The sequence below is a fragment of the Anoplophora glabripennis genome, unplaced genomic scaffold (assembly GCF_000390285.2).
Source record: "Anoplophora glabripennis isolate ALB-LARVAE unplaced genomic scaffold, Agla_2.0 scaffold451, whole genome shotgun sequence".
In the NCBI taxonomy this organism is placed as follows: domain Eukaryota; kingdom Metazoa; phylum Arthropoda; class Insecta; order Coleoptera; family Cerambycidae; genus Anoplophora; species Anoplophora glabripennis.
The window spans coordinates 209,508-226,084 of record NW_019416652.1 but is presented as its reverse complement, the minus strand read 5'-3'; the positions used below and the strand labels follow the sequence as shown (position 1 = coordinate 226,084).

The 16,577-nt window shown below is 33.0% G+C and overlaps 1 protein-coding gene across 3 annotated transcripts in view; it reads right to left on the bottom strand.

Annotated features, from left to right (window-relative positions):
• LOC108909678 (potassium voltage-gated channel protein Shab) overlaps window positions 1–16,577 on the bottom strand; it is a 193,582-nt gene that overhangs the window by 103,383 nt on the left and 73,622 nt on the right. For all 3 annotated transcript variants that reach the window (XM_018714076.1, XM_023455165.1, XM_018714075.1), the window contains exon 2: window positions 3,529–4,347. In XM_018714076.1, the coding sequence (XP_018569592.1) occupies window positions 3,529–4,254 (726 nt within the window). In that variant the 5' untranslated portion in view covers window positions 4,255–4,347. The remainder of the gene's footprint in view (window positions 1–3,528; window positions 4,348–16,577) is intronic.

Genomic DNA, 16,577 nt, shown 5'->3' with positions numbered 1-16,577 from the left:
GCGTAATATGCATAGTATTATTGTCCCCTTTAATTTGATTGGTGCTAATATTGATTGTTCAGAATTATTACTGTGTAAACTTAATTTCAATGTCCCTAGAGCTACCACTCGCACTACTGAGACATTTTATTTGACAACTGCTAGAACTAATGTATTGCACTTTTCTCCATTATATGCAATGTGCCGGAATTTTGCTAATTTGCAGGACAACATTGATACGATAACTTTATTTAAATATGTGTTATTGTTTGTCATATATTGTTGCATTTTCTATGTATTTTCACTTGTTTTTGATTTTTCTACTGTATTTTGTAATAACTATATTTTTTGTTTTTCTGTAACTGGGATTTTCCCAGAAGCAGTTGTAATTTTAAATAAATAAATAAATAAAATGGCGACCACTTGAAAAAAAATATGCATTTTGGAAGCCGTATCTCCCGAACTGAACCAGTTGGTATATTGCCGCTTGGCTAAAAGATAGTTTATTTGGCCTTGAAGAATATATCCAGGTGAAAATAAAAGGTGGAGATTTTGAGTCAAGTTTGAAAAAAAATTACTTTATACTGTTTTTCTCATTTATCTCAGAAAGTTTTAAAGCAATTTGAATTCTAAAAAAAAAACAGATAAAAGCTGATGAAATTTTGCAAATTTAAAAAAAATCGACAGGATTATTTGGGTCAAAATGACGGCCTACTTGAAAAAAATATGCATTTTCATTTTCGGAATAACGCTGTCACGATGTAAATTTTGACATGGCGCCACAGAACTCCACAACTTTTTTTCGAAAAGAAACACCGTTCTCATAAAATTCAGTTTCAAAAAAATCAAAAATGTCGATTTTTTGCTCGTTGATGGAAACTACCTTGTGGTATATTATGGTATATTATTTAGTACTATTAACACTAAGTTAATATACAGGGTGTTTGAAAAAATTGGTACAAAATTTAAGGAGGTGAAAGTAGAACCAAAAATAGTAAAAAAAGTTTCTATAAACATCGGTTCTTCGAAGCACCATTACTGAGATATGTCCCTCCAAAGGGGTTTTATCATTTGGATATTTTTTAAAATAACTTTCTTTCTGATTAAGATAATGGAATGACCATTGTAGATATAATCATATCATAAGGGTCTTTAACTGTCATAAGTTTCATCAAAATCGGTAATAAATAAAGATAGTTTTCTACACTTCATGGAAATTTTTCGAATTTTTTTTTATTCCTTTGAATTAACAAGCAAATAATATTATTTTTTAATGAATTAGACTTTTTTGAAGAAAAAATGTCTCCTTTTTTTTCTAATTCTCATATTTTTAATGTATTATAATAGTGTGAGATGTGCATTAAAAGTGAAATATAGGACATGTAAGAAAATTTTTACACGTATTTGTGGTTTTTAACATTAATATATAGGGCGTTTCTGAAATAAGTGCGTTCATTGAAAAGAGTGATAAAGCGCACGAAAATGAGCAACTTTTATTTAGCAACTGATGGTCTAAATGCTTCTGTTTTCGAGAAAGAAAATTAACCATAAATGTAATGCTTCGGAGTCGCTACATGCGTGATGCACCGACATTGAAGGTCTTGGACGGGAATCCCGCAACATGTTTTCGACAACGAAGAGAACATAATAAACCTCGTTGAGGAAGATCTAAGGCGCAGTACTCGCGACATTGGTCGAGAAGTGAGTCTAACAGTACCGTGCCAACTTTCCGTAAAGATTGATAGGATGAAATGGTCCTGTACGTTGGCCAGCACGAAGTCCGAATATGAACCCTCTGGACGTTTTTGTTTGGGAATGTTTGAAATAAAATGTGTACCGAAAGCCTATTGTCGATGCAACAGATCTTCAACAGCATATTTTTGCTGCAGCTAATGAAATTCGACAAATGCCGGAAGTTTTTGCACATATACAGACTAATTTGGACCGTCATTTGGAAACATGTTTATTAGCACATGGAAACAACTTTGAACAATTTTTTTTAGAGCATATTGTCTATTGGTAAGTAATTCGTTTATTCGTTTAATTTTTGTGTTACTTTTAAACGAGATTTGAATAAATTTCAGCATTTAAACAACAACAAAATTTAAACCGTCAACACCGCTATCAGCGCTTTCGCACTGCAGCGCGCGGCAACTTCTATATCAAAGGTACAGCTGGCTGCCGCACCAGGGACGGCTTTAAATTTGTTTAAACCTTCATGTGATTTTTTTTTTTCAATTTAAAACGTAGTTTTCGACAAGCAGTTGCTTAAAAAAGTGGTTCCGTGCCCTCTCTCACCCCTTTCAAGGAACGCACTTATTTTAAAAACACCCTGTATACTTTTTTACTTTTGTAACAGATCCGTCCCAGAAAAAAAATATTTGATGATCTTTGGCATTTATGTATTAATATTACGTATCCTACATAATAATAGAGAACACTTTTTAAAATAATTATTGAAATATGCAGCTTCTACGATTAACTACCCTTTAACTCTTGCAAACAGTAATGTGTCGTAATGATGAGACTCAAATAGTGCGAAACTGCAGCTTTTATTTAAATTTATTTAATTTAAAAGGTGTCGCCATATTTTTATTTAAAGAGATGTCAATTTGAACAAACAAACCACATGAATTTAACATTTGCTGTAAAAAAAGTTTGTCACTAGTTATTTTGAGTAAATACTTAATCCTGAATCAGTTAATGGGTCACTGTGGTATAAGCTGTGTTTTATTTACCTGATATCTGAGATAATCAACAATTTTGCATTTCACTTGAAATAAAATACAACTGCAGTACAAATTTTTTATTCTGAGTAAATTTACCCCCTAATTAAATTACAAGAATAGCCTCTATTAACAGTTCCCTAAGCTCAAATAAGTAGTTAACTCCAGAAGACCAATAGACGGCTCTAGTACTAGCATTTTAGCATAGCTAAGAAAGCCAAGATACAGAAAGCAACCTCTTATTTGTTTTTTCTATGTGACTACCCATTTTATCTAAAATCCGTAAATAAAGTATCTATGATATTTAAACTCTCACTTACTTGAAGACTTATTTTAAAACAAAATTTCTATCTGAAATACGTGCTTCAAATATAAAACTTATGTAAGTATAGGTACACCAAGTTTGCAAAAACACGTAGCTAACTAACAGGTGATAAGTATCTAGCTAAGCTACACTGTAAAATCAACTATTTCTATCAAAAATACGAGAAATCCAAATTCTAACTTTATCTAAGTATGTAATGTTTCAGTTTGATCAAAACGTTTTATTGCTTGATGGTATTTCACATTTTAATTACTACAATTTTGTTTTACTACAATTTATATCAAAGGGATTTTATTAAAAAATATATATACAACAAGGTACAAATAAAAGCAATTATTTTTTTACATTAATTCTTAAAGCACTAATTGTAAGTAACACTAACTGCAACAGTGTTACTCACCAAAATGTCCCTCTACATTAGACAGCAATATATTTGTACATTAGCGTAATAGGAATTAACGAATAATATAAAAATATTGACTGAATTAGTCGACTCACCCTGGCAGCGATTGAAGTCGTAGGTTTCTCAAGCATATCCCACAGCCATTTTTGATACTGAGAACATTTATCTTCTCCAAATTCTTCCTCATCCCTTTGCCGCAAGGATTCCGCTTCTTTACGCATTTCTTCGTGAACGTGTTCTTTCCGTTGGTGATATTTGTGCTGACAGCAAGACTCTAAATACAACTCGTCGACACCCCAATACTCTAAATCATCACTAAATGCGAGCACACACATCTCATCCACTAAATGAAGCTTACCCGTTCTATAAAAATTGAGAATTGAACTAAATGATTTAGGGTGTCGGTCAAAAAAATATTCGTTGTCGATTAGGGAATAATCGTCACAAAGTTCGCTAAGGGCTTCGTGAGTATTGCAGTCTCTAAGACGCCCAAGTCTAGTATGAGGAAGTCGATCTAATGTTCTCCAAAGTACTTCATGTTTAACACCTCCTACATTGATAACAACTCTTCGATTAAGTGCTTTGGAGCGCATTATCATGAAGGGCTCCGGAGGAAGTGATGACATCGATCTAGAATAAGGCCTCTGAAGTTGCAACGGCAAAGGTGGTGGCAACTGTGAAGGATTTGAAGACTGTTGTGGAGGAGGCGAGATTTGTGGTACAGAAGAATATCGAAGTCCTCTGTTGTCCATTGTTTCCGTCGTCGTCGACATTTGGTCCCACCGCACGGCCAGCCCTTCGCCATCTCGGTCGCCCACCATTGACGACGGCTGGCTGGGTGTCGCAGTGCTAGCCGTGCTGATGCGCCCTCACCCGCCACTGTCGTCCCCGCCTCTCCTCTGACTCATCTTGATCTATAACAGAAAGGGTGTTATTGATTCTGAAATTTTTATTAGAACAGTTACACTACACTGCACGCTGCGCTGCTTTATTCGATTTAATAGGTACACCCAATATTGAACAGAAAATATTCATATGTTCTTAATACTTCAGGCGCAGTACAACCATACTTTGATTTATTTGTATTTTACAAGGTGTTTCACATAAAAACCGACACAGAGCAGGGGCATGTACGGGAACCCAAAATGTGATGATTTAACGCAACTTAACTTTATACTAAGCTGCACTCCTGAGAAGTTATAGGCCTTGAAAGTGGAATTTTTCAAATTTAAGAAAAAATCAATGCCTCAGTTATACTCGAACTTACCAAAAACCAAATTTAGTACACGGAGTGAGTATACCAAGACCATTAATCGACATTAATTAGAGTTAAATTGAAGAATTTTAAAGGGTTGATAAGGGACGATACGCCATTAAAATGTGACAGAATTTTATAATCCGTTGGCAGACTTAAAATGTTATTACTTTATTTTTTGGGGATTTTAATTCTAAAACTTTTCTTACTCTTGTTAGTTTTCAAAAAACTTTGTCGTTTTCAACAAAAACACGAATAACTAATAGTGCGTATTGTAGCTGTTATTTAAAATCATCGAAAATTCGAAAGTTGGCTGTGAAAGTCATTTAATTTTAGTAATTGTTTGCTGAGTGTTTTGAAAATGGCCGGGAAGTTTTCATTTAGTGAACAAGTTGACATCCTCTTTAGGTTTCTGTGAAGGCAAGTACAGAAGAAGTGTTGAAGAATATCGGAGAAGATTTCCAAATCGTGTAATCCCCCAAAGAGAAACATTTTCCAATGTTGAAAGACGAGCTCGAAAAACAGGCAAGTTTTTCAGTAACACTCGATAACGTGCTATTACAATCTGGGCACAAGACGAAGAACTTATTTTAAATACAAATAAAGATGACCCACATATTAGTACTAGAATTCTATCTCGACAAACTGATATATCGTAAACTTCTGTGCACCGAGTGATCTGCACACCCATATCCTATTCAAAAAGTGCAAGTGCAAGTTACCGAATGATTTGGTTAAACGAGTGAATTTCTGTCAGTTTGTTTTACATCAAGGCATTAATTAATTTTCAAAAGAAAATTCTCTTTACTGATGAAGCTTCTTTCACCCGCAGAAGTATTACAAAGGACCCCACACAAAATACATGAAAAATGGTCTTTCGGTAAGTCTTGCTGAAATTTTGCAGAGAGGTAGGTTTCAGCTTGTTGAACAAAAGTCTCAATGATACCAAGATCAAAAAACCTCACCCAAGGCCACTGTGCGGCTTGAAATATACGGAAAAGGGTAATTCGTTGAATCGCTAAACAACACAGATCAACATTTGATCCACAATGAAACACCCAAAGCGGTCTGGTCCTTATAGGGTTTTTGGGGTCGCTAATTACGATGAGTAGGTCAGTTAACCCTTTGAGTCATACATGATTCTACAGCATATTTTTGTCTGAATTTTTTTACTCGGGGGTTTTCAGGATCGCTGATCGCGAATATAAAGTTAGATTTTCATAATTTACAAATCCAAGATGGCGGATCCAATATGGCCGACGGTCACCTCCGATGACCTCGGAAACATATTTGTGAATTTTTCCAGATTTTTTCGACGATCATCTACTTGACTTTCAAAATGACCTTGGTATGACCTTGAATGACCCCTGGGAGTCGGTGCGGGGTCAAACGAACTACGGTTTCGTGATTAGGGACCTAGAAAACATACGTATGAATTTTTTCAGATTTTTTGACGGTTATTTCTCTACTTGACCTTCAACTGACCTTGAAATGACCTTAAACTGACTTTGAAACTGATGTGATGGAGCGACCCCAAAAATCCTATAAGGACCAGACCGCTTTGGGTGTTTTATTGTGGATCAAATGTTGACCTGTGTTTAGCAAGATTCAACGAAATATTTTTTTTCGTATATTTCAAGCCACAGTGGCCTTGGGTGAGGTTTTTTGATCTTGGTGTCATTGAGACTTTTGTTCAGCAAGCTGAAACCTACCTCTCTGCAAAATTTCAGCAAGATTTACCCTTTTTCCATATTTTTGTGCGGAGTCCTTTACATAACTATCAAGAGTATTCCGATGTAAACCCTCATTCAGTAACTCCTCGACATTTCCAACGCGAGTTTAAAGATGATATTTAATTGGTCCAGTTATTTTACCGAATCGATTAAATGGCGAAATTTATTTATAATTTATCCAAAACACTCACCCGGATCTAATTGACGAGGTGCCACTACAACTCAGACTGGAACATTGGTTTATGCATGATAGAGCATATCCTCATTTTAGTTTGTTAAATACTTTTTAAACCAACCAGTATCCAAATAAATGGATTGGAAGAGGAAATAATTGCCCACAAGTTTGGCCTCCGCGATCACCAGACCTCAACAAATGTGACTTCTTTCTTTGGGGAACGTTAAAAGAATTTGTGTATTCCTCGCCAGTTGCGTCTCGAACAGAATTGTGGAATCGCATTGTGAATAAATGCATATTCATTAGAAACAATCATTAGTTATTGGATAGAGTAGACTCAATTTTCGACTAAATGTATGCCTAAGGGAAAACGGTGATCATTTTGAACAATTTCTATAACTTATCAGTGCAAAATGTATGTTACTTATGTTGTTTAAGTTGTTTGTGTTTCTATTAAATTATTCTTATTCCAACTTTTGTTCCTGAGCGTCAAGTTTGACGTTTATTCATAGCCAATTTTTGAATTTTCGATGATTTTAAGTAACAGCTATAATACGTACATATATTATTAGTTGTTCGTGTTTTTGTTGAAAACGACAAAGTTTTTTGAAAACTAACAAGAGTAAGAGAAGTTTTAGAATTAAATTCCCCATAAAATTAAGTAATAATAATTTAACCCACCAACGGGTTAAAAAATTCTGTCACATTTTAATGGTGCATCATCCCTTATCAACCCTTCGAAATGCTTCAATTGAATTCTACTTGTTGTATGCTCTTGGTACACTCATGCCGTGTACGTACCAAATTTGTTTTTTCTGAGTTCATGTATAACTGAGATATTGGTTTTTCTTCGAAATTTGAAACCCCACTTTCAAGGCCTATAACTTCTCAGGGGTGCAGCTTGTATGTTTCAAACTTACTGGTATCCAATATAATTTTTGAAATACCTATTAAGAAAATTATTGCATTTTAAATATTCTGAATTAGCACTAGTGGTGGCCAGGGTAGTGGTTTCAAATTAGCTTTTTATTTAATTGTTTAACTTTCCTTTTGTCAATGCCAATCGGTGCAAGAATAAATTATATCTGGAAAATGTGGTAATAGGTTTTTTAATTATGTTTTATTAATTATGTATTTTAATTTTGTGTAGAAAGAGATACATTAGATTCTACATTTTTTTTTTATCTTAAAAAAGGTCAACTTTCAATTACCGCGGTCATTTTCCAGAAAACCTTTCAAATTGAGAAGGCAATAATAAGCATACATACTTTAAGGTTTTTGTGATTTACTACTATCTACAGAGTCTCCATTTCTTAAATTATAACAAAAGTCTATAGGCTAAGTATATGTGTCCATTTAAAAAATATTACAGCAATAATATAAAAACACGTGGTATTATCAGCAAAGTTGACATGACTGATGTAAACGTAAGGTTGAAAATCAAGAAATGTCATATTGGCAATCAATTTATTTTGTATTAATAAAAATGTCTCGCAAAAATAATGTTTAAATAATTTAATTAATGAGATTTTATTAGAAAATACGCCTAAAAATATCACTGAAAAGTAATAAACTAACAAATGCAGTTTTAATGAATTTTAAATAATATTGTGGATTAAAAATAAAAAAAATTGTACTGAATCGACCTCGAGCCCTGATAAATATTCAAAATATTATTATACAGATTTCTTCAAGTGTGTTACTATGGCTTCGGGCAGTTCCCAAGCAACACGCTCTCAGGTTTTCTATGACAAAGTTATCTCGGTTGTATCAAAGCTCTTGATGTATTATAAGTAGGTGAAAATTCTTTGAACATAAACGCACCTACAAAGAATACAAATTTGTAACAAAAATACCTGTTTCATTTTGTAGTCATGGAAACAAGGATCATTGATTATATTAACACCTATTAATCACCGAATAAATGACATCACGGAATAAATCAATATTGTTTCAAGTATAATTATTAGTGAACAATTAAACGCCTCCGTTGGGTATAAATTATCCTAACAGAAAAAAATGGATAGGCTCAGGGTTACTTGAACGGACCCCTTTGGTACCATGGTATCAGTCTCAATGTGTATGTAATTGTTCAGTAAGTATCGCTGACTCAGTATCAGTTGGTATTATTTTCGGTATGTTTCACTTCAAGAGTCTTCGACAAGGTGCTTGCAACTGATACAAAGCAGATGCTTATATTTGGTATAGCACTATCAAAGTTTCTTAGTCTTAATCAATTACAAAATAAGTATGCGATTGATAGGAAATTTAAAAAATTTAAATAATGAAGGTACCTAAATACCCAGTTATTCGTGTTTTAAGAGTGTATATCAAAGAACTACTCAAACAAACAACTTAATAATATCAACAGAGTTAGCTACTAAATAAAAGACATCATTGTGCCTTTTTGTTTATTTCCTCAGAAAGACTTAAAATAGGATATTTGTTTATATTGTTTTTGAAATCTTTTGCATTTTATAGATGACAATACAACTGCAATATTATGTTAATATTGGTCGAGAAGGCAACATTTCAATTTATCTTTGTGAATTAATATAAATTTTGTGACTGTGTTGGGTGCCAGGGCACAAAGGCATTTGTGGAAATGAGAAAGAGGATGAACTTGCTAGGAAGGGATCCGAGACAGAGTTCATTGGCCCGGAGCCCTTCTGTGGCACATCTCCCAGTGTGGTCAGGCGGGCTCTGGGCAAATGGACAGAGACAGAACATAGGAAATACTGGACTTCAAGGCCAGGACATAGCCATTCTAAGGAGCTTATGGAGTATCCTTCGAAGGGAAGAGCGAATGAGCTACTGAGCTTGAATAGAATCCGGCTCAGGAGAGTGACAGGACTCATAACGGGACACTGTCACTTTAGGAAACATCTACATAAACTAAAGCTTGTAGACAGTCCGGTCTGCCGAGGATGTGAATCGGCGGATGAAACTTCTCTGCATATCCTGGGCGAGTGCCCGGGATTTGCACGTAGCAGAATGGCGCTCCTTGGGAGACCCTATTTGGAACCCAAGGAACTGAGAGAAGTGTCAGCAAGGAAGCTTTTGGACTTTGTAAAAAGGACAAATCTACTTGCTGAATAGGACTAGTAGTGGGACGCACAATAGGCCTAATTAGGCCGCAGTGCTATGGGACTTATTAGGACCAACCACTAGAAGAAGAAGAAGAACATTATCAACTTCCTAAAGTTGGTATTATTGCATACAGGGCTATCCAAAAGTCCCGGTACGGCAGAAAAACTGAAATGTTCCAGACAAAAGTGTAAGGATTTTTCCCTGACTATCTGATGGTGACCTTGGATTTGACCTTGAATTTGACTTCCAAGGTCATTTGAAGATTAAGTTAAGTTTTTTAAATGGGAACCCCTATTTTTTATTGCGGATTTGGAAAGAGCAGGAAATTTTACGTTTAACTATGATCTTGACCGATTCTTTGACCATGACCTTCAAGGTCAAATGTGTGTCGAGTTCCAAAAGTCCCGGTACGGTAGTACTTCTGACCAATTAACGCAAGGTGGCGTTTAGTCTCGACCAATTAAGGCAAGGTGGTGTGTATACCCGACCAATTAAGGCAAGGTAACGTAAAATTTCCTGCTCTTTCCAAATCCTCAATAAAAAATATGGGTTCCCATTTAAAAAACTTGACTTGACTTGACTTGAACTTAATGGCCTTGAATGTCAAAGTCAAGGTTAAATCCAAGGTCACCATCAGATAGCCAGGGAAAAATCCTGACACTTTTGTCTGGAACATTTTTTCCCAAAATGCATTCTTCGAAAGTTTTTCTGCCGTATCGGAACTTTTGGAACTCGACCCACATGTGACCTTAAACGTCATTGTCAAAGTCCTGGTCACGACTATATTTGGTCGTAAAATTTCCTACTCTTTCCAAATCCGCAATAAAAAATAGGGTTTTCCATTTAAAACGCTTAACTTGACCTTCAAATGACCTTGAAGGTCAAAGTCAAGGTCAAATCCTTTTTAACAATTTAGTTGAATCACAGGTTACCATCATCAATTAATTTTCTGATTACTTCTTAAAGTCAAAGTTGGAAGTTTTGGTAAAAACATCTAAACATTGCAAACAACGGAAATATTTTTCTAGTCCCGCACCATTACAGCACTGATTTCTATTTAGCCAAATTTTATACAGCAAAAATTTTATACAGAGAATAACCAACAAAACTACCCGAAGTCACCATTTACGTAAGTTACCCCTAAATAAAGAAATTAATATAACGAATCACAAAAATTTAAAAAATGTCATTTTTGTAAAATATTTGGAAAGTCACCTATTTCAACATAGAACTAGGAGGGTGGTTTTACACACCCCCATTAAAAAAATTAATATCTCCGCTTAGGAAAATATAAATCAGCTAATATTTTACCAAATAATCGGATTTCAACACAGAACTAGTGTAAAACCACCTTCCTAGATCTTGAGAGCCTATGAGAGTTGTAGTTCTATGTTAAAATAGACGGCATTCCAAATAGTGTTTTTTGTATTTTTGCGAGTCGTTATATTAATTCCTTTAGTTAGGGGTAACTTACGAAAAAGGTGACTTCGGAGAATGTTGTTGGTGTTTTATTTAAAACAAAAGAATTGTTGGTTATTATCTGAAAAAGATTGCTGCTATATACAAATTTTACTAAACAGAAATCAGCTTATTGCCGTAAGCCAAGCCAAGAACACCTCTGCTAAATTACGGAAATTACATCAATTTTTCAGTCAGTTCATGCTTAATTTAGAAAATAATAACTGAAAATAGACTACTAGATATACGCTGAATTCTTCCATCAAGAAGAGTTTTATTATTTTAAACGAAAATCCAATTTTTATCCCCACCTAATGATCTACGTCGTCTTTCTATTAATGACTGCAAGAGATTCAAACAAGAAAGCTGAACAATATTAACAATGTGATTAACTTTTAAAAATATTCTTCCTGCATGTGTATTCTTTATGAACCTAATGCAAAAATTGAAATAAAACCATTTTTAGAATTTCGTTGTTATTGGAAACGGAATACGCTCCTGTTCTACATTTAGCCGAGCAATCTAACCAAATGATGTCACATTCAACAATACTACGCTACATACAGGGTGTTCCAAGTAAAACTTCCCACCTGGAAAATATCGGAACTAAAAAAAAAAACGAAAAACCTGAGACATGTCGATTTGCTTTTCAACATGATGGAAGGACACATGATGACGTAAGTTTAAAACTTTTTCAATTCTGCTCATGACCACATACGACTTTTTAAATTTTGGTTTGGATACGACAATAAAATCATCACTTAAAGAATAAAACAAAATATCAATGAATGAAAGAATGTTATTTTATTAAGTTTCAAATTGGTTTCCCTCCGCTTCCATATAATAATAAAATCTTTGCCCATTTCCAACAATTTCTCGTTAAAAAAAATTGTTTTGATTTTTTGTTTATCTGTCAATACAAAAACTTCATACTCTATCAGTTCAACTTTTTTACCTGTTTTACTTTAAATGTGACAATATTGTCTCGTCTTGGTCTTGTCGAGACAAATCACGTTCTACAAGAATAACAGTCCGGGTGAATTAGGTTTTTTTCCAAAATCAGACCTAACTCAAATTTTATGGGCTTAAAATTAAGTAAAAAATACACAGAATAAAAACCTAAATTTGTGTATTTGTAGAGGTCGAGCGTCATATTATTTATAACAAAAGGAAAAAAATAATTGCTCTTTTTTCAGTTTTTCAGTTATATCTCCCTCCGAAAATAAATCTCTAATCGACAAAAAAAAAACAAAATCGATAAGTATACCTCATACTTATCGATTTTGTTTTTGAAAAGTTTTTGCGAAAGCTCGCAAAATTTTTTTTTCATTGCAAAATTATCGGTGAAGAAAAAAATGTGCAAAATATTCAACATTAAATAAAAATTTGACTGGAAATGGATGAACTACAGGAAAAGATAATTTTTGGGATGTTCAGCAACTACCCGCAATCCGGACCACCAATTTCAAAATGGCGAACTACTGCAAAATTATGAAGTCGAAAATGCGAGCGCGTATATCTTCTACCCAAGTCAAGATATCGAAATTCGGTAAAAAAGGATCGAAAGGTAATTAGGCACATTGTCCCGCATTTGAGTAAATTTCAGATTTTTTAATTGCAAAATAAAAGAGTTACTAACAAAAAACCAAAAAAAAAAACGGTAACTAGGTGTCCTTATCTCGACACTTTTTTAATATACAAATTTCAAACCAATTATTTAATATTTTGTAATAAACTTGGGCTCGTTGTAAAGTAGAAGATTCCATTATACGCTGATTCTTTTTAAATAGATTCGACCAAGAAATCACCAAGTAAACGTGCGTTAAAGACAGAGTGACTTGATAAACATTATGCTGTTATACAAAAGTTGAAAATAAAAGTTACCAAAAATAATAAATGGACATTTTCAACGTTAAGTACAATTGGTATAACAATATATCTCTTTGATAAATAAGATTATTTAATTAGATTTAAAAGTTATGCGTTTCCAATAAGAAGGACATAAAGAATCATAAATTACTTGTCCCTCCTATATTCCCATATTACACATTTTTGTAAAAATTATTTATTTATCTGTTATTCCATCAACCGCATTTCTTAAGTGCCAATTTTTAAATATTTTTCTCTTACTAAAAAGCTAGAATCAAATTCAAACACGAATTTAACGAGAAAATCGATTATTCTACATTATTTGTGTAGAACTATTACCTTGAATGTATATAATCAATAAGCTGGTTAGTACGCTATTTTTATATTGGATACTTTATAATTTACTTGAAAGAAGATCATTTCTTTTGTTTCATTGATTGTTATTATTGAAATTATCTATCAAAGTACCTACTAACGGCTAATTTATCAGTAGAGCTGTCATAATTGGCCGTGCACCAAAGGCGTGCAGATCATCAACATGAAATAAAGTGAAAAATGATTATAAGATTTATGTCATTGTATCATTATAAAATACGTAAATTGTTTTACGCATCGTTGCCATCGGTTCCACAATCTGGGTGGGATCCGTTACAGATCATCAGGTATATTTCTACCCTTGTTTCAGCGAGACTTATTCGTGGCGGTGATAAAATATCTTAATCTGAAGAGAACGACCGTTCGACATCTACTGTAATATTTGCATAATTATACAGGGTTCTTCACGGTAAGTGGCCTATTAGACGTTTCAGGCGAACCAAAGACAATACGACTCTGAAATTTTATTTACGGGGGTTATCAGATATGCTCTCTTCAATGAAAATAATGCCATCAATGTAGTACTTCCGGTTATACCGGAAGTAGCTGTCAACTTCGTTATTTTAAATAGAACACCCTAGATATTATTGCATTATCGACAATATAAATTAAAAATAAATCAAAAATGTTAAAGCTTGCCTGTACCTAAATCTAACCGTTTTCGAAATAATTGACATTTTATAAAAATTTTGACAGATGTAAACGTTTTGAAAATTCCTTATATCTCTCTTCGTTCTGGGAGCCTTCACTTGCTTTTTGGAATACACAAAGAACATAAGATGCACTAGCTTCCGTTATCAAAATTACCTGAAGAAAATTATACTAAGTGTCTCATTTTTCACGTTACATTTTCAAAATTAAAACCGACATAACTTTTTAAATTCAAATGGAACACCCGGTATTTTTCTGCATCATATTATAGAAAATAAAATTCTCTTTTCACCGATATAGGCATTGTAAGGGTTACAGTTTCAATTTTCTCAGAAATTTGCGGATTACTTACATTTTCAAGAATATTACGTTAAAATATCATCAAATGTGCCTTGAAAGGCGAATATTAGTATTGCCATTCAGTATTCTACAAGAGTATCAAGTACTTCCTCGACAAAATGCAAAAATGCAGAATAATTATTTTAATGAAGATATTTTGAAGTTATTTTATATCCATGTGACGGACATTCACCATGAATCAGTATTAGCTGCATTTCTACGATTTGGTATTTTGCAAAATTTGAAGAATTGGACGCGAATGAAACTCGGCCACCTACATACAATAGCGTTCTTTGTAGAACATTGATTTTTTTTTCATAATTACATTAATAAAGTGCGTTGTTCCACATTTGTTGTATATTTTAAATAATGAGGGAGTATATTTACACAAAATAATACCTAATAAGATTTCCGTCCATTGGGGATACTATTATTAGCAACTGCAAGTGCAATAAGAGCAAATAGGCATCATTTCATTAAGAAAACAATGAAATGTAAAGTAACCAAATTGTTAAGTTATGGTATCCTCTCAACGTCATTCCAAATATCATAAAATTATTACCTAGTTATTTGAAATTATCTATTTATTGTCTTTGCTATTCTTTAAAAATTAGAAAAAAATTCTAAGAAAATCAACCGAAATAATTTCATGAATTCTTCTGTTTCAGTTGCAAAATACCAAATCAGAGAAATACAGCTAATAATTTTGATTCACGGTGAATGTTCCATGGATATAGAAAAAAATCTAAATATCTTCATTAGAATAATTATTTTGCATTTTTTTATCGAGCAGATACTTGATACTGAATGACCAATACCCATATTTGCCTTTCAAGTAAGAGATATTTTTAACGTAATTGAGAATGTAAATAAACTGCAAATATCTGAGAAAATTGAAACTGTAACTCCTACAATGCCTATATTGGTGGAAAGAGAATTTTATTTTCTATAATATGATGCAGAAAGATACAGGGTGTTCCATTTGAATTTAAAAAGTTTTGCCAGTTTTAAGTTTTCGAAATGTAACGTGAAAAATGGGACACTTAGTATAATTTTCTTCAGATAATTTTGATAGGCGAAGGTAGTGCATGTTATATTATTTGTGTATTCCGAAAATCAAGTGAAAGCTCCCAGAACGAAGAAAGATATAAGGAATTTTCGAAACGCTTGCATCTGTCAAAATTTTTGCAAAATAACGATTATTTCGAAAACGGTTAGATTTAGGTACAGGGAAGCTTTAACATTTTTGACTTATTTTTAATTTATCTTGTCGATAATGCAATAATATATAGGGTGTTCCATTTAAAATAACGAAGTTGACATCTACTTCCGGTATAACCGGAAGTGCTACATTGATGGCTTTATTTTCATTGAAGAGAACATATCTGATAACCCCCGTAAATAAAATTTCAGAGTCATATTGTCTTTGGTTCCTCTGAAACGTCTAATAGGCCACTTACCGTGAAGAACCCTGTATAATTAGTCCAGGCGGTATCTGTTATAAAAAGGGTATACTTGGGTAAAACGCATATGATCGGAGATTTTTGCTTTAACGGCTTCTAAATAACATCAGAAATGATAATTTTTCTATGCAAATAAAAAAAACGTGGGCTTAATTGTTATTGCACAAAAGTATAAAAAATAGCAAAAAAAAGTCATTTTTTTTCTTGGATGGACTATTAATTTTAGACAAAAATGGAAAAGGAAAAAATAATTTGTAATTAAATGTTGATCAAGATAGAGTTAGTTGCAATTCGAAAAATTAATTACTGTATTGCAAAAATCGGAAAAATCATTTAAAAAAATTGCAAAAAATGCTTGCTTATTTGTCAATTTTTTTCAGACACTTGAATAATACCTAGGATCTTCATACTTTTCCCAATTAAACTTCTTAATGCATAGAATCATCACACCAAATTTCATCCAATTCGGTTCGATAATTTTTACATAATACCTAATTGTTTAATTTTTTTTTAATTAAAAAATTTTCAAAATCAAATTTCTAAAAATCTAAAGCCTTTGAATACTTGAAAATTTCACCACAAAGAGAAGAGCTCTCAAGCTTTAAAATGATTTTTGAAAAATTCAAATCGGACGATTAGGTGAGCCCGTGGTGATTGTTTAAACATTTTTGCAATTTTCACGCTTATAAACAATTGCAATAATTTAATGTTTTTCCAATTTTTTTTTATTTTAAAA